At 43.7% G+C, this 26,270-nt stretch overlaps 1 protein-coding gene across 1 annotated transcript in view; it reads right to left on the reverse strand.

Moving 5' to 3' along the window:
• RYR2 (ryanodine receptor 2) overlaps nt 1-26,270 on the reverse strand; it is a 3,481,211-nt gene that overhangs the window by 1,127,818 nt on the left and 2,327,123 nt on the right. The window contains exon 66 of the mRNA XM_086925791.1: nt 14,021-14,102. Within this exon, the coding sequence (XP_086781917.1) occupies nt 14,021-14,102 (82 nt within the window). The remainder of the gene's footprint in view (nt 1-14,020; nt 14,103-26,270) is intronic.

Raw genomic sequence — 26,270 nt, forward strand, 5'->3', positions numbered from 1 at the left:
GAAAAGATAAGCAACATCTGTCTAATACAAACGGAATGTCCTATGGGATTTTGAATCTACATTGATGTTAAAGAAATCACTGAGCAAGTGCTAATATGCAATGGATTCAGGAGGCATTATAGGAAAAGCAATGGACTAGATTGAGAGCTTTGTGGGTGGGTTACTTCATCACAAAGTTGACAGATATCCATTCTGCCTTATTACAAGTGTACCATATGCTATGCAACTGTAATCCGGTGGATGGGGTATCTGTCACATATGTGACAAACTACCCATCTTACAAACTCTAAACTAGGCCCTAAGGCTTTTCTGACTTTAAGAATGTTTGGGAGCCAACTAATTAGATGCGCTCGAGGTGAATTGATATATTCTTGACTGACTATGCAGCCACATAACTTCAAGTGTGATTTCTTTATCCAGCCCATTAATGCGTTTGTGGACAACCTTTAATAAGCAGGGTGATGATGTTTGTGAAACAATTACAGAATATAAATATTTCTGAAGGAGCTAATTAATGAAACATCATTGTAATTTCCTTACCAACATCAATCCCCCATGTTGAGGGATTAAAAACTTTGGAGTGGAACTTCCTTAGAATTATAAAGTGAAGTGGCAAACACAATATTTGTTTGATAACAGACTCAGCACATTTTCCACATTCTTTCAGTAGATAACATGTTTCCAATGAAGATTTGCTGGAAAATTTATGGAATATAATACAGGCTGCTCCTAATCTAATCTTTTCATTTACCAGAATGAGACAGATAATATCTTAATAATGACAAACAGATCAACAGTTTACTAATCTGTCTGAGATGCACTGACAATATCTTTGTTGGTTATAAAGGAAGTCATCAAGAATTGGTAGATTGTTTTGAAAAATTGAATACAAGTTGCAACATCATTAAATATATATTGACAATTAGTGATTCTTTACTAAATTATTTTGATGTTAATTTACACAATTGAAGATGTCAATATTTATTAAGGAGTCCAGTCATGAAAATGCATGGCTTTATTTCATGTCCATCCTTTTTTAAAGAATATTTATCTTTTCAGCTCATAAGGATCAAAGGATATACTAAAAGAGTATACCGTTATGTTTCGTGGGGTCCGCAAGATTGTGCCCACAAGCTCTTATGTGACTGTTCATCTGTGCACAAACTTCTCTCAAGACTCTGGGCCAACAATGAAGATGATTATGGTGGTTCCTGATAGAGATGGTCGTTTTTCATTGCTCTCCTTGTGGTCACAAGCTGTATACAAATAAACCTAGTTTTAATTACCTTGAAGTTCATGTTGGCTTCGTGTTGGTAAAGAGATCCTAGTGCACCACAGGATTTCTTTACCCGCATTTTGTCTAGGCACGCCACAGGGGACTCCAAGTCCCAGATTCCCCTTTCTGCCATGCTCTAACATTGCGTTATTAAGTGCAGGCACAGCCCCGCTGTGCAGGACGTGTGCGGGCCACTCTCGGGTGAAGTCCGGGCCACCCTTGGGCCTGCCTGCATCCATCCGTGGCCAGACAAGTCTGGGCTGGGATGGGCCCAGCCTCTTAGGGCTACTATTCAACTTGAAGTGAGTGGCCTCTACTGATTCTCTACTCTTTACTGAATCTCCAGAATCGTTATTTAATAAGCCTGCATGTCTACAACACCTCATTGAAGGTACTATAGAATGACAAAGTTGTTACCATTATTAGACACAAAAAGTGAAGGTATTCAGGGTGGTGCCAAGCCTTTGACGATCACGACACACACTAAGGTAGCCTGAGGCTTTACAACCATATGTGTATGAGCCTACCTTGTTCACATCCTGCTGCTACTATGAAAAACGAAAGGGCACTGTTGGACCCACTTCTACTCGCCCTCCCCCAAAGTCACCTCAATTAACCAGATGCTCCAGAGGGATATGGGGGTTACCTCGACAGAGACTGAACTGACCGAAAGGAGATTATCCCTAGGTTCTGGTCCCTCTTAATCTGCTACAAGCACATCCACCATTGCAACCCTTTCAGCCCCGGAACACCTGATTAACAGCCATGCATCATCCCCTTGCCACTCTGGTGCAACTCTCAATTCCTGAGGCATTCTGTGAAAATTGTCAACAGTCATCGCCACCCCCCAAAAAGGTTAAAACATTTGTTGAGACTGGCACGCAAGTGGACCTTGCTATCTCACCTTTCCCAGTGGATCTCCCCTCTAGCATCCTCTCAGGAGGTGCAACTGTTAGCCGCTCGTTATGGATGACACAGCTAGTGGATGATCGCACTGTTTCAGTAAAGGTTGTTACATGAGCAGATCTTGCTCTGATCCTGGGGCGCCTTTCAGCCCTTGAGCAAGGTTTAAGCGACCTACATAATTTTAAATTTTCGACCACGCAGGTGGTTCAGCTGAGCCCAGACCTGTATGACCACACTGACCCTTAGATCCTGTAGCAACTTGCCACAGCTTCTTTCAATTGTGTTGTACCTACTAACCTAGTTTTGCAGCTTGGAAATCTAGCTCCAACCTAGTCTCATCCATTGCAGTCCGAAGTCCCCACACAAAAAGATCCTACTGAAAACCGAGCTGACGTACAAAAGCAAAGACAATAGTGGGTCCTCTGGACCATCAGGTTTACCACATAATCGGAAACTTCTAGTGATTAACTTTCCTCCAGCATCATGCCTGTACGTTGCCGTACCAACAGTTACCCAGTTTTGTGAACGGCCAAAGGGAATTGTACAACGAGTTAGCAAATAAGACTTGGACTGGCTCAAACAAAACAGGGACTTGCCTCTTTAAATGGATAACAGTATCCAGTGTATTATAATTAATTTTAGAAATCCACAAATGGTCCACAGATTGCTGATGACTGTTGGAAGAAACCATGTTGGTGGGTCAGGTATTTCAGTACTGTCACTAGGTTATTCTTAGAATCCAATCTGTTCCCTAGGCCTGCCCATAATCTGCCAAAACAGCACTTCTTCTTTCCACCAGTAGTAGCACCAGAGGTTGGTGGTCAGACCTGTATTCATGTGGCTTTCAACATCTGTGTTTACAAATGGTTTGATGCCCTAGAAGAAGTTGATGGACTAGTTGCGTAAGTAGGTTTCAAGTGTATTGAACAGGCCGGAACATTTAGCATAGGGCAGTGCTAGGGTAAGGTCAGTCAGGGACACGGGGAGCGTGACTGCCTTTGCAAACCAGGCAAATGGAGTGATGGGCGAAGTCATTCTCACGCGTTCGCCACAAGCCAATTATGAACAACAGGCTAGAGGGGTGGTACGGCTAAGGAGGTCAAAATGGAGTGCGACCAAGGTAGGGGGGAAGGCCAGAGAAAGGCCTGTTGGCACTGTGATAGCAGGTGATCAATGTGGTTTTTGGAAATTAGCTGCCACCAGGAGCAAGGATGGTGCCTGCCCCATAGACAATAAAAATCATGCAACCACCTGGAATTCACACTGCTCTGGCTTGTATTCTGAGCCAGAAGAAAAGTGCATTTCTACTCCTGTGGAGCTCAGTCCATCTGTGGTTGGATTAGGGTGGCAATATAGGGAGATGGGGAGCTGAGAGTACCCCAAATTATGATTCAGGGAGTGTGCTCTACAATTAGAAAGACAGTTCCCAACAAGGCATCAGGATTAGACAGGAGTCCCAAGCATTTGTTCTGTGCTGAGATGGATGTTTGGGGCTTATACTTCACTTTATTCTTTAAAGCAATTATGTGTGGGACACCTATTCCTCCATCTTGGGCAGGGGCAGAAATCATACCCATATATAAAAAGTGATTCTCTCTTTCCCCCTCCAACTATATGCCCTTCAAGCTTACAGATGGCATTCAAAAGCTTTTTTGCAAAATTATCCTGGGTAGGCTACTTGATTAGATGGAGGCCAATGAGATATTCACCCGTCTGCAAGCTGGTTTTCTGGATTGCACCTCCACTATCAATCAGGTGATTAGGCTTCAGCTAATTTATTGGAAAACCCTGGCGCTAGGGGGAGGTCGGCTGAATGTCACGTTTGTGGACCTACGGTGTGTCTTTGACCTAGTTCCACAGGTTATGCTGTGGCAAGAGCTAGCCAATATGGGTATCCCTAACTTCTTCCTTGGGGTTACTGTAAGGTTGCATGAGTCAAACTTTGCTCAGGTCAGATGTGGTTTGTTGGGTGAGGTGACTGAGAAAATTCCCTGTAACCGAAGGGGGTAGACAGGGTTGTGTCCTTGCCCCTACCCTCTTCACCTTGTATTTTGATGACCTGATTTCCCATTTTAACTCCTGTGAGGGTGATGGCCCAAGGTTAGCCAACATGAAGGTCCCTGCATTAATGTTCACAGATGATACGCACCTCATGTCTAAATTTCCAATGGGGATTCAGAAAATCCTAAATAAATTCAGTAGTTTCTGCAGACTGAGGGGCCTGCAAATCAATGTAGCAAAAACTAAATTCATGTTGTTCAACCCTTGATCAGCATTAAGATCTGCCCCCACTTTTTTAGCAACTTCGCTCGAATGGGTGCACACCATTGATTACCTTGGGAACACACTTGCTGGGCACATGGAGTGGCCCAACCACATTGCAAGGCTCAGACTTAAACTGGAACATCATAAAGGGGGACTACTAAAGGTAAACAGGGGTACTTAGTCCAGACATGTTTCCCATGTTATTCAAGCTCGTGACCTGTAAGCCCTGGGTAGAGCCCTGTATGGTGTTGAGCTTTGGGGGCACAAGGCTGCAAACACCCTGGCAATTTCAGAGAGCTGCTTCTTACAACAATTGATTGGTCCTCCAGTTAGTACTCCACTGCTTCCCCTTAGGCTGGATGCTGGGCTCAGAGCCATTACTGATAAGATTGGTGTCAAAACTGTATTATACTGGAGAAGAATTTGGGCTACTTCCCAATTACAATCCTATTGTAAAAGTCTAGAAGAAATATTAAGAATCCTGGGGTCAGACGAGCTTGCTTGACTCAAGTATGTGAGAGAATCCCTCAGGGTGATAGGGAGCAAATGCTTGTGGGAGATCTAAGTGGGGAGCCTCTTCTTGTTTCTAAAGCAGCCCTGAAGACCAATTACATACAGCACATTACTAGCTCCCAGTTATCTAGGAAAGCCTTGGGCTCTTTGACTGATTGCTTTATTCATTGGAAGAAGGAATAACTTGACGAGATTCAGCCCGCCTTCACCAAGAAACTATTCATCTAATTTAGGTTTGGGACCCTCTGTGAATTATTTCACTGCCAGATGGGCACACCCACAAAGTTAAACAGGCTCGGCTTGCCCATCTTGCAGCTCAAAGCGGTAAAAAAAGGGGTAGTGATGGATGGAGCATCTGAACCAATCAAACACTCACACCCAGTCAACAGATCTGGGTTTAATCCATCACCGTTCTTTATCCCACTCTGCCACCCCAGTTCAGACATGGCCATATGCAAACCAGTCTGGCCCTGTGCCTCATGGGAACAGTCCAGCCCGAACTGCCAAGCCATGCCTTCCCTGGACCAGATTCAAGCTTCCTAGGACCATTTTTTTGGCATTACAGCCGTCTTCAGCCAGGCTTGCTTGAATCCAGTGGCAAAGTGAGCAAGGGACTCACGTCTGAGCAAACCCTGCCAACTTATGGCAAACAAAGCAGTACAAAAGGGGGTGGTGATGGACGGAGCATCTGAACAAATCAAACACTCACACCCAATCAACAGATCTGGGTTTAATCCATCACCGTTCTTTAGCCCACTCTGCCACCCCAGTTCAGACATGGCCATATGCAAATCAGTCTGGCCCTGTGCCTCATGGGAACAGTCCAGCCCGAACTGCCAAGCCATGCCTTCCCTGGACCAGATTCAAGCTTCCTAGGACCGGTTTCTGGCATTACAGTCGTCTTCAGCCAGGCTTGCTTGAATCCAGTGACAAAGTGAGCAAGGGACTCACGTCTGAGCATACCCTGCCAACTTATGGCGAACAAAGCGGTACAAAAGGGGGTGGTGATGGACGTAGCATCTGAACCAATCAAACACTCACACCCAATCAACAGATCTGGGTTTAATCCTTCACCGTTCTTTAGCCCACTCTGCCATCCCAGTTCAGACATGGCCATATGCAAATCAGTCTGGCCCTGTGCCTCATGGGAACAGTCCAGCCCGAACTGCCAAGCCATGCCTTCCCTGGACCAGATTCAAGCTTCCTAGGACCGGTTTCTGGCATTACAGCCGTCTTCAGCCAGGCTTGCTTGAATCCAGTGGCAAAGTGAGCAAGGGACTCACGTCTGAGCATACCCTGCCAACCTATGGCGAACAAAGCGGTACAAAAGGGGGTGGTGATGGACGGAGCATCTGAACCAATCAAATACTCACACCCAGGCAACAGATCTGGGTTTGATCCATCACCATTCTTTAGCCCACTCTGCCACCCCAGGGGCTTGGCTCCGCCGAGCCCCTGCATCCTTGCACTGGTACCTGTGAGCCGGGCATTGCTCCACTTGTTTTCCGGCCGGGCTTGGCTCCGCCGGGCCCCTTCAAAACCACATCTCCCAGCAGCCCCATTGCGGCAAGGATGCCGCCGACGCTAATTGGAAGCGCCAGGAGGTGCATAAAGGCTCCCTTGGTCCCTCGTCCCGCGGGACGCTCACGGGACGCGCCGGACGAAGCCCGGACCAAGACAGGAGGCGACTGGGCTGGGCCAGGGACCCTGATACTTTTGTGAGGACCCTTGTGATTCCTAAACTGTGAGATTTACTTCTAAAGACCTTCTCAGTATTTGCATTGGGTATAGTGTTTTATCTTGTGTATCCAGGTAACGCTTTCTCTTAACTGCACTAACCCCACTATTATTCCCGGCCATGTCTAAACAAAAGGGCTCCCTAGTGTCAAATACTTTGGATAATTATATGGGGAAGGTAGTGAGCAAAATTAACAGTGAGAGACGGCAGTCACTAGGGTTAAGTTGCTCCCCCATATCTTCTACATCCCTCACTTTGCCTAATGCGCAACCGTCACCTGTACTAACGACACGAGAAGATAGTAGCGCTATTGTTAATCCTGATTTATCTGTTAGTGTCTTCCCTGAGCTAAACACCGCGCCTATAATGGATTTAGATTTATCAATGGATACTAGGGAACAGAATCGACCGACTCCCATGCCTAGAGCAGATAGAGCATGCAGGAAAGCGCAGTCTAAACAAGGGGGGTCACGCTCTGCTAGAAGAAGATTAGCTTCTCCACCCAAAACCTCAGACAACGTTGAGGCTATCCTAGGGAAGGGTGTTACAAAGAAATTGGAGGATGACCAAATTAAAAAATTAGTAAGCATGCTCGACTTGAAGATCAAGGGTATTGTTAAACGCCTTGTGGCTAAAGTCGACCAGCTTACTGCAGAAGTCAATAGACTGGGTGCCCTCCTTAACAAGACACTGGAAGAACTAGGTGGCCTATCAGCATTGGTGTCAAATGGCTGTGAAAATCATGAGGCTCACCTTGGAGGAGAGGAGGGAGATAGTGGGAGCGTAGTACAGCAACCCCCGCCCACCCAACCACCAGTAGGTGAGGAGGCTCAAATTGTAGTTACAGAGGTCCCCCCAATAACACACAAAGAACCACGTCAAGAGCGCGACTTGTTACAATTTGTAGTTGAAGCTTCTCCTTTAGTTTTGGTCCTGGCAAACGCTCCTTCTTTAACACCTGGGAAGGTAGAGTCAACAACCTCTCTAATTGATAAAGCACTCCACTGGCTGACGAAAAACATGAAGATATCACCATGGGGAAAACAGCAGTTAGCAGGGGAAATTATTATGGCTAGAAGGGTAGCATGGCTTGGGGATTACCCAAAAAAAATCAAGAGTGACTGCATAGCCTTGAATTTTTCTAGTCCTGAGGTACTCACAAATATATTGGCAAACTTATTCCCACCGGAACGTAGGGATTCTGATATTATCCCATTACCCTTGATTTCTTCTACAGTAGAAGATGGAGCATAGTGAACCCTAGTAGACCATGGTCGAAATGTGCCCCTGTGTTGAGAATGGAGAGGAGGGATGCCCAAATTAGAGATGGTGGTATTAGACTGGAAAATCGGTTTGGGGCCCTGTCCGGTCTGAATGATTGAAATTGACTCTTGAGGACCGATAGATCTGAAATCATGGTGGTAACAGAGATTGGTAAAAAGCACGGTGCTAAGGGTAGGAGTGAGCCACAAAGTAACATGGTCCCTATACCTCACATAACCGCAATGGAAAGATCTCACCCTACTGGACAGCAAACAGAGAGCAGGAATCCTGGCCAATCAACCTGCTCGGACCCACTCGGGGAATATAATTGCCCCGAAACAGATGAGGCCCCCCTAGAGAACAACTGCCTTGTGCCTATAATCACTGAACACCAACTAGTGACTGAGGGCGCAAGCTCAGCAGTTGAAATCCCGCAGGATCCATCGAGCACCCTGCCAGGGGTGGCTTTTCTTTCATAGAATCTGGCTGGAATCGATAACAAGATAACTTCCCCCGAATGGCGTAGTTTTGTAGACCAGTACGACATCATCCTTTTCCAGGAAACCTGGTCCATGGTTCCAGTTTATCGTGTGGGGTTCCTTAATTTCCACGCGTTAGCAACCAAAAAATCCAAAGGTCGGCCAGCTGGGGGCCTGATCATCTGGGTCCGACAAGCCCTATGTTGCAAGGTACATCAATTTAGTCCTCCCTCGAATGACATCCTGTCAGTTAAAATCACATGGGAAAATGGTCAAAAGGTGGCTATATTTAATACTTATGCGAGGGGGACAGGAGGGAGACAAACATCTGAGGTAATCTCAGCTCTTGACCAGCAGCTTGAGGTACTTCCAACTCAGGTGTCTACCATAGTAGGTGGAGACTTTAACACCACTTTTGAACCCCTTGGTCAAGAGAACCAGTTTCTCGCTATAGAGGAGGACAGTAAATGGGGTGTTCCCCAGCTCGAACTACCTTCTGTAAAAAGATGGTCGGCTGTAGCAATACAGCTGAAGGCCCTATGTCTAGTTAGAGGGCTTAGAGCAGCAAATGGTCGCACCCCGTCTGATCGCATGGGTAAAGAGACCTTTGACAATGGTAGGCATTCCAGTCGCATAGATTACATCCTGGTGGATATAAGGGGGTGGTACAGCCTGATAGACATGACGGTTAAAACCAGGATGGAAAGGGACCACAACCCACTCTGCATGGACTACCGAGTGCAGATGGGGTCTAAAGAACAGAATCCAGGGTGTGGGAAGGTCACCTTGGACATAGTCGCTTCTAATAATATGCGTCATATTAAATGGGGGAGTTTCATTGAGAAACCTGAGAAACTGGTGGCCCTTAAAAACATGGTTGCTGAAGAAGTGGCTAAATTAAATACACACATTAACAAGTTAGACTTTCCCCAAATAATGATTGAGGCACATACCCACTTATTCGCAAAACTACAAATATTTTTTAGGAAAACTATAAAACCAGACAAGGGAAACCATAAATCACTGAAGGAAGGGTGGTACAACAATGCATGTAAAGTAGCCCGCCAAAATCTGTGTATAGAAATAAGGAGCAAGAATCCCATAGAAGTAGGGAAGGCAAGAGAGATCTATAGGCTTGCTCAGAAGGCAGCTAAGAAACAGTGGGATGAGGACCAATTGCCTGACTTGAAACTTGCTTGTGGAGCAAAGGATTCAAAACAATTCTGGGCCATTGTGAAATGGGACAGAGGAGGTGTAGCTGAAGCCCCCCAAAATAACGTTGCCAAACAAGAGTGGGTAGACTTCTTCAGACCACAATATACACAAAACCGTACTGAAGAAGACTGCCCACTTCCCCCAACTATTTTTTATCGGAATCAGCTTTTTACAGCCAAGGACGTTAGCATAGCGCTAGATTGCGTGACTGGGGGAAGAGCCCCAGGCATGGATGGCATCCCTGCTGACGTGTTTTTAAGTGATAAATCATCTTGGTGTAGGTATATTGAGTGTCTAGCTAACTCGGTGGCTAGGGGTGCGCCAATCCCACCCTCATGGAAAGGCGCCGAAATAATACCGGTTTTTAAAAAGGGTGACAAATCCCTACCCAGTAACTATAGACCCATCAGTCTCATAAACTCAGCTCAAAAACTTATGGGTCGTTTAGTACAAAACAAATTGCAACAATGGATAGAAGAACACAATATCCTGTCCCCATATCAAGCCGGCTTTAGGCCATGTGCTAGCTCAATTGACCAGGTTTTCTATTTCTTAGCACAAACTTTGGAGAGTTCTCGCTGAGTCAGGGATATCTCCGGAACTATTAACTCTTCTTGTCCGCCTGCATGAGAACAACTACGCCAGAATCAGATGGGGGATGCAGTGTGAGGTGACGGACTTATTTCCTGTCGAGCGTGGTGTTCGGCAGGGGTGTGTATTGGCACCCACGCTGTTTTCATTATACATCAACGGTATGGTGGACCATCTTAACCGTTCCCCCACCGATGCCCCGATCTTGGCTGGGGCCCGCGTGCCTGTCCTCATGTTTGCGGACGATACGTTGATAGTTTCCCAGACCCCGAGTGGGCTCCAGAAGGCTGTGAATGCGTTCGGAGAATTTTGTCAACTGCGTGGACTTGAGATAAACACCTCAAAAAACAAGTTTATGTCCCTGAGTCAGCGGAAAACCTTCAAAGGTACAATTAATTTTAATGGAACTCCACTAGAACAGGTAGAGGCATTCATGTATTTGGGAATATCTCTCCAGAGAAATATGGGCTGGAAAAGCCACATTGACATGGCTGTTTTAAAATTTCACCAGCTAGCGGGTGCCTTAGCCAAAAAGCACAGAGCTTCCTTTACAAAGCCAATTACACCTGCCCTAGAGATTTATAACATGAAGGTCATAAGTGCATCTCTGTATGGTTCCAAACTCTGGGGATTCACCAATTTAACCCAACTGACAACGGCAGAGAATAAATTCCTACGTTACTTAGTCGGGGTACCCCAAAGTACTCCTACCATTCCGCTTTTATATGATCTTGGCAGGAAAAAAGTTGAGGATATAGCACGGCTACGGCCCCTATTGTACTGGAGGCGTATCTGGACAACTCCAGAACTAGCGCATTATGCCCTTACACTAAAAGATATCATCAGGGCCGACCGTTTTCACTCTATCCAATGGCTTAAAGAGATAAGGGGCTTATTAATAAAGTTGGAGCTTGATCATCTATGCGTGGATGCCGACGTCCCAAGCTTCCCATCAAAGATCATTTTGAAAAAAATGTATTGGGAAAAGATTTGGATGTCCACCAATACTACCTGTATAAACACCAATCTAACAAGACGGTTCCTTGATTTTAAAGCTCGCTAACTCTGTGAAGCTTACTGGGATATTATAGAGAGTCCGCTTGACTGAAAGCTGTTTTTCCAGTTTAGAGCTGGAACTCTACCCGTAAAAGCTTTCAGTTATAAGTGGTCGGCAAATCGGGATGACAAATGCCATAACTGTAAAAACTTGATTGAGAATGTATCCCATATGCTGTTTGTATGTCCCCTCTATATACGCCCTTGTAGCAAGTGGCTAAAACCAATATGTATCAATATGGGCAACCGGAGATACATTGAGGCGCTACGGATACTGGAGACTGATTGCTCACCTTGTCTAGTGATTGCTGTTGCCAAATTTTTAAGGTGGGCCTGGATTATATGCACACGCACTTTAAATTCCTTGGAAACCAGCCAATGATTACTAAAGACTCTCAGTAAGATGATTGATTATGTTTTTGTATACATTAGTTTTAATCTATTCTTCTAGAATAACTGTTTTTTAACCTGCAAATGACAGCCATAAGATTTAATAACTTTTTAACATTGTATTTTTACTTGGTTAGTATTTATAATGATTATGTCTAATGATGTAAGAGGGTGTATACTGTTGCTTTTATGACATGCTGTCGAATAAAGCTTTCTGAAATTAAATTGCTATAAACAATGTAATGACATTGCTGGGCATTCCAAAGAGCTCAAACTCTCGTTTTGATTTACGTGTCTCTGATCCCCATGTAAAAAGCCTTTTCTTGTCTCCAAATCGCAAATTTGGTTTAGTACATCTGTAAGAGCCACTTAGTGGTCACAAATCCTGTAACTTATTGAAATGTAGGCTTTGCAACCATTAATTGGCCTATACCTCTGGACTTTATCTTGGGTTTCTGGTCAATGGCATACACTGGCAAATCTGTCTCTAAACTAAACTGAATAAAATAGACAGAGTTGCCTGAAACTTTAACATTAAGACACTTTGGGCCATATTTATGAAAGGGTTGCATCGCTTTTGCACAATGCAATGGGGTGCATGAGCAACACAACCTTTAAATGTGATTTATCAATCCACATAAAGACAGCCTTGTGTGGCCCTGAATGGCTTAATAATCCAGAGTAATGCAATGCAGCTCAAATCCCCAGGAAAGTATTCCATGGGTGGTGTGTGGGTGTTCCCATGAAAAACCTATGGATTTTGACTGCGCCTCCCCCGGCACTTAGAGGAAAATGCCTCAATGGATTGTTTTTGTGCAGGAAGGTGTCCCGTCCCGTACAAAAACGATCCTGCTTACAACGCAGGCACTCTTCAATCATTGTTGGCACTAGGCAGTGCACTGTGCGCTAGAACAAGGAAATGGCAGGAATGCACCTTAGTATGTTAAATATGGTGCATTCCTGCTCTTTTCCCTTTCGCGCGGCACAGCAAGGTGACTTGCTGCGTTGCAAGACATATTGGTAAATATGATCCCTAATTTCACAAGTATTAATAAAACTCAGATCGTTAATATATGTTTTGTGGCTTGCTGATATGGGGTGTAATATGCAATCATTCTAAGGGTGATTCAGCAAGGTATCTTTAATACCTAGGTTTTACTGATTGAATGCTGCATGTAGTGATGAAAAATAAATTGACCCAAGAGGTTATTACACCAATAGATTTTCTTGAATGTGTCTTTGCTAATTGAACCTTAGTGGGCATTTTGTCACTGCTAACTTATCTGAAAGTCAAGCTACAGGCATATCTCAGAGAGATTAATAAAACCTGTACCCAAGTCAACATTTCTGCTTTGTCACTTGTGGCCTTGATGTTGTGTCATTAACTTACATGCTGTGCATCTGTGCAGCTGTCATTCGATTAAGGAAGACGTACTTGAAGCAGTTATTTGTACAGAGCAATAGTCAAACTGTGCAGCTGCTGTAATATTATGTTTAGGCATGCTGGGTAATGATGCATGTGCCATAGCGATTAAAGTTTTGGAAGCGTCCTTCTTCATTATGAAGAATTATGAATTGTAACGTTCATGTGATAAGTTTAACTTTCATCAGATAATTGGTCGGGTGGTGATGGTCGCGTGATGAGTGATAATGTTTTTCTGTTTGGAAATTTAGACCTGCTGTAATGACTAGAAAGTGAAAATTGTTCTGTTCTTTAAAAAAAAAAAACCTTTTTTTTACAGGCAAAATGAAATTGCTGTAGTGCTGTGATACACTTTACCTTAACCTAGGGTGACTAGGTGTCCCGGATGTGCAAAGACAGCCCCGAGTTTTCACCACCTATCGAGGCAGATTTCAGAACATTTGGCTCATTTTCAGGTTTTCAGAGAGGGTCAACTCAAAACAGTGAGTAGCACATTTGTATGTGTTACAAAGTAGGAGTATTTAGCCGCTCTTATCAGAAAGCAATAGCAGTAACGGGAAAGCAAATGGGCTTAAAAACTGCATTTTATTTCATTTGTACCTTGTTGTCTGCATTTTTACATTAATGAAAATTGTCATTTTGTGCCCCAAAGTTGATTTAAAATTGTAGTATTTCTTCTATTTTCACGAAACCGGTTTTTGGGTCACAAAACCAGGTTAACATATCTCAGACTTACTCAAATTGCCATTTACTTTTGAAATAACTTTCAGTATACAATTTGGAATAAATAGAAACATGTAATTATGTTTGAAAACAGTTGATTATAACATACAAATTCCTGAGTTGTGCTCAGGCATGCCGTTGGATCTTTAGTTTTGAACAAATTAAATATTCTTTCATCTTACCTTTCAACATAGATGCTCTTGCTGGTCCCCAAAGCAAACAAGCTTGTCAAAATTCTGTAACAGCTAACTTGATCATCTTCCACTAGGAGAGGGACCAAAAGGAATGATCATATATTTATTAAAGTGATTGCCACAGCAAATAATTTTATCCACACGCATATATGTAAATATACTGAGTCACACAAATCCATTAAAAATTCAGAATATCATGCATTTCTAAATTCTGACGTTTGGCTTAGTGGACCGCATAGTGAACCGCTTTCTGAATACTTATGTAGAGATATGGCTCTACTTGTGGTCCATCAATATCTGCAGATTTCTTGGAACTCAAACACTCACCAGGGTATGAGGGCTATTGGGATTATATCACCGTCCCTGAGGCTAGAAAGAGATACCACCAATTCAGGGTGGGAACCCTACCAATTAATACCGTCGTTTCCAAATGGAAGGAAGGCTTTGCTCCCACCTGTCCTTTCTGTCCCACCCAAAAGGGGTCCTCTGGGCACATCTTGTTTATGTGCCCTGAGTATAAAGTCCCTAGACGGATCTGGTTGATACCGATCTGCATCCAGCTTAATTTCCATACTGGCTGTGAGGCATTGAGGATCCTTAAAACTGATACTACCCAGTCTGTGGTCATTGCAGTGGCAACATTTTTACATTGGTCATGGAGAATCCGCTCTAGAAAAATACGCTCAAATTGATTATTTTAGCAATCTGATGTATATACAATCTAACTTTTTGAAGAGAAATATTTGCTTTTTCTTAAACTTTTTAAACTTTATATGTACGATATCAGCGAATGTATGTTGAATTGTATGTAATTGTATTTAAATTATATTTTTAACTATGTAGGACGGATAGCAGTTTGCCCCAAAACCCTGCTGATCTCTCTTCCTAAGTTGGAGTTGTAACTAAATTACTGTACAAGCCTGATTCTGTTCCCTATATTTTAATCATGTTTGTATTGCTTTTATTGCTGTCTTTAATGACTAATAATCGAAATAAAGACTTTTTGATTGATTGATTGATTGAATACTTGCTTGTTAAGGAAATTACGCAAAAGCACTGGCCCTTCCTTGCATCTGTGATTCTCTTATGCTAGGCTTAATATTACTGGTATAACACCAGTACTGTTGCACATATTAAAAACAAACAAAGTACAAATATCGTATCAACTGCTCCTAGAACTATCAACTATAGTTAAGATATTTGCATATAAAATACAATTTCTCACACAACTTCACAAAAAAAGGAGAAACAACAAAGAAAATAGGTTAACTATGCCTTAAAAAGATATTGAAAAGCAGTAGCAGTATTGCAAGCATGAATCAATGGTGTATTGTTAATATTTCTTTAATGTATTTTCTATTGTGGCAAGCATGCTTCTTTGTGAGCTTAATAGAGCAAATTCACACACCAGACAAAGCTAAAACGCAATGATTTTTGTTATTCAATGGGCAACAGACGAGAATCGAAATGTCCCACTAGTCAGAGAAGCAGTTGTGTAAAGAGGAGAGGGGCTATGCCAATTAGTAAGAGGGTATTGTTGGTGTCTTTTTAAGGGTTGTTACTAGAAGAAGGCACTTTTTTAGGTATTCCTAGAAACCAGTGAGAGCCAGTGTGACTTCACAGTGGTGCAGATGGCATTCCAGATCAAGACCAACTCACACCGTGGCTCCTGCCCCATATTTGCTGCATGCATACATTTTCCGATGAGTTGTTTAAGTTGGCAGCTTGTGGCAATTTGAGTATGTAATCTTAGATCATACATACCCCAAAAGATCTTTTGAATTAAGTTTATTAATTAGTTTTGGATCCTGTATTCAACTTTGAGCCATAGATGCGATTTAGGCAGGGGCCCATCTAGGCTACGAAGATGTGTACTTCAGAAGGGAGGTAAAAATACCAAAATGGTGATCTCTGTATTACCAAGTGGCTCTGCAGGAATAACTGGCAGGTATCCCTGATGGATATGTAACAGTGCTGGGGTGCAGGAAAAGGAAAGCAGTTGTAGGAAATACTACTGGCAGAGAAAAAGTAGAACGCTTGCTAGAGAATTTGTTTTGTGATCTAGTTGAAAGTCTTTGACATCCACTCAAAAGGTCCCATTGAGCCAATTACATGTCTCCTTTGAGGAATTCTGGGCAAGATGTACAAGGCCATTGAATGGTTGCCAAGCCGGCATTTCAATAAGTTACAGGGTTTGTGACCACTAAGTGGCTCTTACAGAGGTACTAAACCAATTTTGCGATTTGGAAACAAGTTTCGGAATTGCAAAATAGGTTTAGAAAGGAATAAACAAATGCAGTTGAAAGGGGCGTGTTTAGAGAGTCCTCTTCAAATTGCAAGTTGCAATGGTATGTATCCGTAGTCTGATACCAGATTTTCAGCTGAAAACCATTGATAGGTTACCGACTCCTCGAAGTCAGTGGTAAACCCATTTGCAACTTGTTTGGGAATCCTTCGGCACCCATTTCCCTTTGCGAAAGCAAAACAAAGTTTGTTTGTGACTGGGCTGTGGTGCACACAACCCCTTCCTACTCTTAAACAAGCTTTTTAAATAAAGTATGTTTTTAAACACAGCCCTATATCCTTTACGTAAAATGGGTTGCATTAAAAAACAGGATATCTTTGAAAATTGATCACAGACATTCCGGCATGCTGACCCCAGAAGGCCACCATCCCTGTGATGGCCACCAATCATAGTGAGTTACAATTTGCAACCTACCTCAGGAATATTGATGAGGAAGGTCAGATTGTGACCTCCTACGAATGGTGATTTTGTGAAATGACTATTAGTAAATAGGCCGCTTTGAAAAATCAAATTGGATAATCAAAAAGGTGGAATAGAATTTGCAACTACTTTTTGAAAAACCAATCTTCACACACCTGGCTCTTATTTTGAACTCTTTGGTAACACGGGCTGAGCCTAAGACGTATTCTGATAGAAACATTTTGCTACAAGGATTCAAATTCAAATTCAAATTATCTTTATTCGGTACTTAAAAAGATACCATTAAAGAGCATGAAAAATACATACATACAATATTTAAAAGCATTTAAAAGACATAGTATTAAAAGAATTTACAGATAAAAAATTCATATGTAAGGACAATAAATCATTCATTAGGGGTCTCATACTAGATTCGGTTCAGACTATACAGTTATTTCCCTAGTGTTCCTCAGTCTTATGGCAACTTTGATAAAACTTATGACACATAACAGGGTATATGGGGCTGGGGCTTTTTGCAAAAAAAGGAGGGCTGCTTTGGCATGCTTCAGTCTTTGGATTTTCAGAATCCTAACTAAAAACTTCCTTCTTGGCTCTGAATAGAATGGACATAATAAAACAAAGTGAAGGGTATCCTGCGGAGACCTAGTGTCGCAGCCGCAGGTACCCTTCAACTCTACCGTGCGTGTGAATCCTGCAGGAACTGCCAATAGGTGGTGAAGTAGATTCAAACGGAACCTGGTCATATAAAATCTTTCCTGCGCATTGTACATTACCGCTAGGTATGGTTCCATTTTAAAAGTTGTAGATATCACTGAGCCATGTGCCACCACCGAGGTTTTTCTGTTTTCAACGAGGGCCCTCCTTGTTGATGCCCATGCACTGAATGAGTTTTTGGCCAGTACTTTGTTCTGTGCGGTCATCAGCTCTGGGTCAGAGAACAGATCTTTGCAGCCGATGCATTCCAGGGTATCCTTTACATATTTAAGCCATGGAATCTGATCCCCTTTATCCCGGCTCAGGCAATCCATGATAATCTGTCTGCTAAGGCAAGCCTCCGGGTTTGTCCATATCTTGATTAAGGCCAAGATGGGTCGGATCGTAATTTTATCCTCAATATAGGGCTTGCCCAGTTCCAAGTGCGTTATGTGTGAGGGGGTGCACTGAGGAACCTTTAGTAGATTTTTGAAGAATTTATTTTCCTCAGCTTGTATCTGCTGTACTTGGTTGGTTTTGCAGCCCCACACTTCCGCTCCGTATGACACCTTGGCGCCGGAAACTGCTCTGTATAGATTCAATATCTGTTCCGGGGACCACCTACCTAGCCTCCTTCCAAATGCCATTATAGCACCCGTTGAGGCCACCAATTTGGATGCGTGTTTTTCCGCCAAATTCTTGAATTCCAATTTCTCATCGAAGAGAACGCCTAGGTAGGAGAAAGACTTAACTCTTCCCAGCTTATGTCTGCCTATGCTGTACGAGAAGGTATTTTTTGGATTCAAGCCTGTGGACATAACAAAAGACTTATCCAAGTTCGCTGAGAGGTCCAACGAGTTCATGAAGTTTACAAAACCATCAATTAGTTTTTGTAGCCCCAGTGGGGTGCGGGCTAGCAGCACCGCATCGTCCGCATACAAGAGGACGGGTACCAGACGCTGGCCAATCTTAGGGCAATCCACTCCCAGCTTCATAAGTTCTTTGTCCAAGTTGTTAATATACAAAGAGAATAGGAAGGGGGCTAGGATGCAGCCCTGCTGCACACCACTTGTGCAGGGAAATGGTTTGGTCTTCATCCCTTCTTTATTGTTGCGAACTGTAGCTGTGTAATGCCTTCAGGGTGTCTACTAGCCCATGATCCACCCCCAAAGAGATCATCAGGGCCCAAAGTTTCTGTCTGTTAACGCGATCAAAGGCCGCTGAGAGATCCATAAACCCCATATGGATAGTCCCCTTGACTGCAATAGTGTATTTGGCTGTAAGGAGATACAGGTTTAAACATTGATCTGTTGTGGATCTCCCTTCTCTGAATCCATACTGTACATCAGTTAAAATATGGTTATCCTCTGCCCAGGTTTGTAGACGGTTTAAAATCACACGTCCTAGAACTTTGGCCGTAACATCTATCAAGGAGATAGGGCGATAGCATTGAGGGTCGTCCCGGCTGCCCTTCTTATAAATTGGGACGACGGTTGCCGACGACCAAGAGCGAGGCAGTCCTGCCACTACTGCCTCGTTCAAAACCCTGGTAAGAACAGGTGCCCATAAGTCAGTGTTGCTCAAATAAAGGTCAGGGGGAATACCATCGGGGCCTGGCGCTTTATTTTTGGACAGCCCTTGAATAGCTGATTTTATTTCTCCTAACGAGAATTTTAAATCTAGGGGTACTGCTGGTTTTGCCCCTTTTTCTTGTAGTGCGGTCCCGGTGTGGTTATAGAGACCACAATAGTGATTGCGCCATTGCTCAGGGAGAATGGTGTTCACTATGTCCGGCCCCCTTGGGTCTTTAAAGCATGGGTCATTTATGATTTTCCAGAAAGCCGACATGTCGCCCCTCTCTGCTGCTTCCCTTAGGTCCTCCCATGCTCGGTTTTGCAGGGATTTCTTTCGCGTTTTCAGGGCTTTTTTTATAATTGGATATGCACCCTGCTATCTTAGCTTTATCCTTCGGTTGGTCAATAAGGCTTTTTTTTAGATCTGTCAGTGCCTTGGTGCAGTCGTGGTCAAACCAACGTGGAGTCAGGGGCTGTTTGGATCCTGTTCGGGGAGAGGTTTTCAGCAAAGTGTCTACAAGTTTGGCAATTTCCTCAAAAGCCCTAACCACGATTTGACCACCCATGTTTTCGTCCAGGCATATTTGCAATTGTTTTTGACCCTTCGTAACAAGATTAAGATAAAACTTATCTCCATTTATCTTGGCCCATTTCAGCCTTCTCCCTTGTGATGTCACCTGTTCTATGGCCTCGGGTACATCCTCTGCTATTCTAAGATTCATACATTTAAGATCCAGCGTCAGTGGGTTGTGATCACTGAAGGGGCTAAAGATAATGTCAAAGTTTGTAATCCACTTTCTGAGTGTTGGAGACACCATGATGAAGTCTATGTAAGAGTGGCAACCCCTTCCTTTGTACGTTGGATTGGGTTCCCTCTTGTTATCTATCTTTATGAGATCCATTACAGGCAATAGGTTATGCCTCTTTGTGAGATTCTCCATCTCCTTGCCTTCGATGGGATGGGCAAAATGGGGCCCCTTTTCCTCCGTGCACCATGACCAGTCCTTATTTATTGGTCTTAGTTTTTCACAAAGATGGCAGTTAAAGTCCCCAGCTAAAATGATGTATGATGATCCCTTGGCATGATTGACTGAGGACATATTTTTAAAATAGTCGTCCAGTTCTTTCACAGTATTGTTTCTGCCTCGTGTACCCACTGAGTTATACCAGTTTATCAGTGTAATTTTTAGACCCTTGTGAGAGAAGCCAATCGCTTGCATATTTATGGAGTCCCAGCTTAGGTTTAACCAGTGCCCCTGGATGCGAAGGTCTACATATGTGATTAGTCCACCCATGGCTCTTCCGGATGGTGCCCTTGCTGCAGGGACCCCAAAGCTTTTAAACCCTTCCAATGAGAATTGACTGGGTTCGACAGCTCAGGTCTCCTGAAGGCAAATAATGTGGAAACTGGTTATAAACTCTCTCCACTCCTTCACGTTATATTTGGCTGCTACCCCTGCAATGTTCCATGATAAAATTCTTATGCCGGACTCAGACTCCGCCTTGTGTGTGCCAGCAGCCATAAGGCAGTTGACTGGTGCCTCCCCCAATGCCACTGGGGTTTCCATTTTATTTGGTAAAGATCCTCCCCTTGGCGTGATTTCCTGCCCAGGCTTTAGGTTGTCATTTGTATCCACTGCTAGAGGTTCATGGGTGGGTACAATCGGAGCACTGCTTGACTCTACTGGGACAGTAGATGGCAAGCGACCTGATTGTTGCGTTCTTTTCATAGAGCTGCCCTCAGATGGACGAAGATTACACTCCCTATTCTGTTGGAGTCAGTCAACATTGTCCAAGGTACAAAACCTATTCCAATGTGCGTGCATTGCAACTACTGGATCATAGAGGGGGAATGACTGCCAGGGGGTCTGCCAATTGTCTGCTCTGTGGAACTGCAGGGGTTGTGGGCCCTATTCGCTCGTGTCCTATTTAAATATGTTAGTCCATGATTCGGAGGCAAGAGGTAGAAGTAGGATATGGGTAGGGGATGTATATTTGTTTGTGGGCCCAGCGAGGGAGAGTTGCATATGTGGGTAACTACCGAGGTGTCCCTGAAGTTAATTGCAATGACATCCCCCGCCACAGTTTTAGCACCATTTCCTATCCATTGCCCCCTTCTCACAGACAATATTTCCCCAGACATGTGTAAGGGTAATGGTGTGTTGGATCTTAGTCATTGGACGCATTTGTTCCTTAGCTCCCCTTCATGTTCTCTTTTGCCTTCCTTTAGGGGAGGTACTCCTGTTAGCACAACTACATAGGGTAGTGCTTCTGGTGGTAAGTTAATGGAGTGGAACCGCACTCCTGTTCTTACTCTAGCTGCGGCTGTAGGGGAGGCAGTTTTTGCTTGGGTGGGATTCCCTATTTTCGTGTTGCTTTCACTGACCTTATCTAATGGTAGGGAGCTTTTTCATTGGTTGTTATTTTCCTGTGGTGCTATGTCCTTTGTGCTAGATGTTGGGTGGGTATAAGTTTTCGCCAGCGTTTTGTTTTGTGGGGCTGCGCTATTTTTTAGTTTGCTGTGGTTTGTATCAGGTGCTGTCCTTCCCTTATTTATGAACTCTTCGACCCCTGATCCAGCATTATTAGGATTACCTGAAGCTAGTGATGATGCTTGGGACGCCTGTCTGGTTGGTCCTATCACTCTGTTGTTTATCACAGATGTTAATCTGTTCAATTTGGCCATTAGTGGCTTAAGCTGCGCACTGATGGTCTCTTCCAGTTCTGCCTTAAGGTCTGACACCATGTTGGCTACCCAGCAGGGTATGCCAGACACGGTGTTAGCCATCGGGGTTGTCAGATTGTGATTGGCCTTTGAATTTTCTTTCCCCCCCTTTTTGCTATTCTGCTTGCAAACACTGTTCTTCCTAGACTTTTGGGCAGGTTTGCCTGGATTTCTAATTTGTGGAGTAGCCCGAGGTGACTGCTCTAGGTTTACAGGATCTGTGTCTCTAGCTGTGTTTTTGGGCGTATTTAGGGTTGGCTGTGCACAGGGGACCTCTACATAGGAGGAAGTTAATGAAAAACGTACGTCCGGGTTATCTATTAAGGATATCACCGGGCCCTCCTCTGTGTCATGAATAGCTACTGTGGGTGCTATCGAGAGCCGCCTTTCGGTGTTTTCAATGGCTGTTTCCACGACCCCAATGGTCTGTTGCAGCATTTTATCTATCGCTGTTAAAGTTGGCAAGGGCTGCGACAGTGATGAATCGACTTTCTGTCTAGTATTGGATCTTAACGTGGGCATTCTGCTTGTGTTGGACCCTCTCCTCATGATTTAGTGGTCAGTCAATCGCCAGACAGCGCTTGGCACCCCCCTTTACGGTATGAGCCTGGTGATGACTGATAGGATTGTAGCGATAAAGGTGGAATGCTTGAGACCAAAACCAATTCTGTCTCAGATTGTACTTTACATTGGCCCCGACAGTACCTTAGATGTAACAGGTCGAAGCAGGCCGACAGATGTTAATAATATGGCCCAGCCCAGCCTTGTCTGGCCTTGGAGGGCAGTAGAGGGCCCGCCCTTTGCCCGGGCTTTGCCCGGCGTCCCGCTCGTGTCCCGCGAGACGGTGATGGCGTCGTTTATATGCGCCTCCTGGCGCTCAGAAATGACGCTGACGACGACGCGGACCCCAGTAGGGCTGCTGGGATTTGTAGTCCTGCCCCTCGCCGGTCTCCTCTTGGCGGCTCCCGCTCCGGTTGGAAAACAAGCGGGGTAGCAGCGGGAGACTGTCGGGCGGGTCCGCGGGATGTGCTGTTGCTCTGGAAGAGTTTGTCGCTACAGCTAATCAAAGGTTCGTGACCCTCAGCATACACACGGGCATAGAAGGAGCTACAAGGATTCAATAACACAAGAAACCATAGCAATAAAACAGTCAATGTAGGGCTTAATCAAAGTTTTAAATAGCAAAATATATTTTCTAACCTCAACAAAACATTAAGGGGCCTATTATGATGTTGGGCCATCTTGGTATGAAAACTGACCCAACAAATTACGGCGGTTTTGCACCCCCTATTATGATGCGACTGCACAAGGTCTCTATGGAAGCTTGAGCTATGGTCGGAAAACTGCTGCATCACAAGCTCCCATAGAGAAATAGGAGTTTCTGTGAATCCCTGCTCTTTTTGTGGCAGGCACCTCAAGGTGCAGGGATTTACAGGGGGGCACCATGCCCCTAACCATAGGCAGATGAGGGATGGGGGCCCTGCTAGGGGCCCTCCAGTTTGCTTTCTGACAGGATTTCCATATCGGAAAGCACAACATGGTAAGCTTGTCTGAAACTGACATCATAATCCCAGCAGTGTAAACGGTGTCCTAACGGGATTATGTGCAGCCTCTGACAGGCCGATGGGCTCCTTGAGCCGGTCAGAAGCCAGTCGGTCTGACCGTCCGGTTTACACTCCGACCACCGACTTTATATTCAGCGGTCTGACTCTAAACCTAAGATGTCGATCAGTGAGCGGCTGACAAGCAGTCAGAGGCTCATCAACCGAAATCATAATTGGGCCCTGTGGGAAAAGCAATTAAGGAAAACTGTGCACAAGTAGATTTAAACATTTTATTGAAGGGAAATGAGGACAGCCATTCACATGTAAATTAATAGGATGCAATGTATGGTGGAAACATAAAACAAATGCTTATGTTGTGCATCAGATATTTTTAACAGTTCAAACAGAAATACTGCTAACAAATGTGCACAGTTGGATAAGGCTTAGCAGTTTGCAGATCCAGCTGCTACTCTAAGTTAAACCCATTATTCTTAACGGGTTTGAGATGGACACCAGGAGAATAATATCTCTTAAATCTAGGCTGGGTATCAGTGTGACTGGTCTTCCTGACACTCCTAGGTGCCCATTCCAGGCAGGACATTCACAAACAGGTTCACTCATATTTAGGTGAGGTCATTCAGCTTCGCCCAGAAAAACAGAATATCTATTCGATGCTTGTGGTTGTGGCTGACGTAAGGGATACATTTCTAACTGTGTTAAAAATATACTTTTGAAATAAGAATTACACAATTTTAGAGACAGTTGAGCCACAAAGAGTGAATTGAATATGTCTCCTGATGCTACTTCTTAAGGCAGCGAAGTCTTTTACATGGACTTTGGACCACAAACACACCAAACACTTAAGTGTCCAACTATTTTGAATCCACTACAACAAGATGCCACTACATTAAAAGAAATACATCCAAATAACACCTACAGTGAATGTTTCTAATGAGGATGCCTTAGCAGGGAATAAGGTTTGTTTATGACTTTGGATGAGGGTTAAGTAACGGTCCCATATGTTGTATAACTTAAAGTAATCCTATTTAGGATTCGGGTTAGTATTAGGATTATGTAAAAATTACCTATTCCATTTATTGTCATTGAATTTAAGGTTGGAGGAAGTGTTAGCATTAGGGTTAGATCAAGTTTACTCATTCTTTAAAATTTAAATTAGTTCAGGCTAAGGGCCTACTTTAGTTCTCGGTGAATGGGATACTCCATCACATGGATGGAGATCCCTTCCGCCAAAATATCACATGGATGGAGATCACATGGATGGAGATCCCTTCCGCCAAAATATAAATCCCATACAATATAATGGGATTTAGATTCTGCAGACAGGATCCGTCACAGTTGTAATGGAGTAACCGGTTCACCAAGATCTAAACCAAGCCCTAAGAGTTAACATTACGGTTATGGTAAAGTTCCTAATTTAACACATTTTAAGTTAATTTAAATTATAGTAAGCATTTGGGTCAGAACTAGAGTAAGTCTAAAGCAAAGTATGAATGCAATTACATTTAATTGTATTTAGGTTTATTGTTAGTATTAGGGTACGTTAATACTAGGGATATGTTAAGGTTATGGTTTATTTAATATAATTTAATTGGAGTTGTTTTAATATATTTAATCTAATTTTTGGTTTGGTTTGATTAAGTTAACATTAGGTATACAATAGAGGGTTGATTATACAATGAAAGTAAGTTTCAAGTAATGTAGGGATAAAGTTAAGATTAACTTTAAGGTAACCTTAAGGTTACTGAAGCAATTAAATGTAATTAATATTAAGGGGCAGTTTTAGGGTTAGGCTTACTGTTAGGTATTGTGTAGATGTAGTGTGGATGTACTGAGACTGAACTAGTAATACACTACGTAAAATTTAATATCATATTTTGATTTAATAATTACCCTTTTAAGTACTGCTACATATGTAGTGACTCCACTTAAGGGGTAAATCTGGTTAGTGGAGCTTGAACTAGTAGCAAATAACCAAAACACTTGTATGTGTGAACCTAAAGAACAAGTTACTTACCTTCAGTAACGCTTTTTCTGGTAGATACAGTATCTGCCTGTGGATTCCTCACCTTGTGAATATCCCCCTAGCGTCAGCAACGTTTGAAAAATTCTTTGTAGCACGCCGGCGTGGACGACGTCATAGGAGCACGGCATCGCGCGTGACTTCGTCTGACGTCACCGACCCAATATTAGGCCTACGTCGGCGTGATGACATCAGTTCCGCCCTTTTTTCCGTGCCTTCGAGGCACCTGGACGGACCAATGACAGTAGATATATACAAATACATTGTACACAGTACATACATTTAAAAATTATACACACATAGTGTGTAGCAAAGGTATGAAAACCCATTTCAAACATATACATAAATATACAAACATGTACATAAGCATAGGTTAAGCAGAGTGGACAACGGGGAGGCGGGTGGGTCAGTGAGGAATCCACAGGCAGATACTGTATCTACCAGAAAAAGCGTTACTGAAGGTAAGTGACTTGTTCTTCTGATAGATACATCTGCCAGTGGATTCCTCACCTTATGAATAGAGTCCCACAGCAGTCCCCACTCCCGGAGGAGGGTGTCCACTCTGCTATACCAGGAAATCTTGGAGGACAGAGCGCGCAAAGTGGCCGTTCCTCCTCACTTCCGTATCTAAGCAGTAATGCTTCGCGAAAGTGTGGAGGGAGGCCCAAGTCGCGGCTCTGCAAATGTCCTCAACAGGTACACCTCTAGACAACGCAGAAGTAGCAGACTTTGACCTGGTAGAATGAGCTCTTATACCCTCAGGAGGGTCCTTACCCGCCAGAGAGTATCAGATATTTATGCACAGAATTATCCACCTGGAAAGTGTGCGCTTGTGCACCGCTCTACCCTTCCGGCAGCCAGCAAAACCAACAAACAGCTGGTCATCCACCCGAAAGTCTCTTGTTCTATCAAGATAAAAGGACACCGCCCTCTTAG

The sequence above is a fragment of the Lissotriton vulgaris genome, chromosome 6 (genome assembly GCF_964263255.1).
Source record: "Lissotriton vulgaris chromosome 6, aLisVul1.2, whole genome shotgun sequence".
NCBI classification, from domain to species: Eukaryota; Metazoa; Chordata; class Amphibia; order Caudata; family Salamandridae; genus Lissotriton; species Lissotriton vulgaris.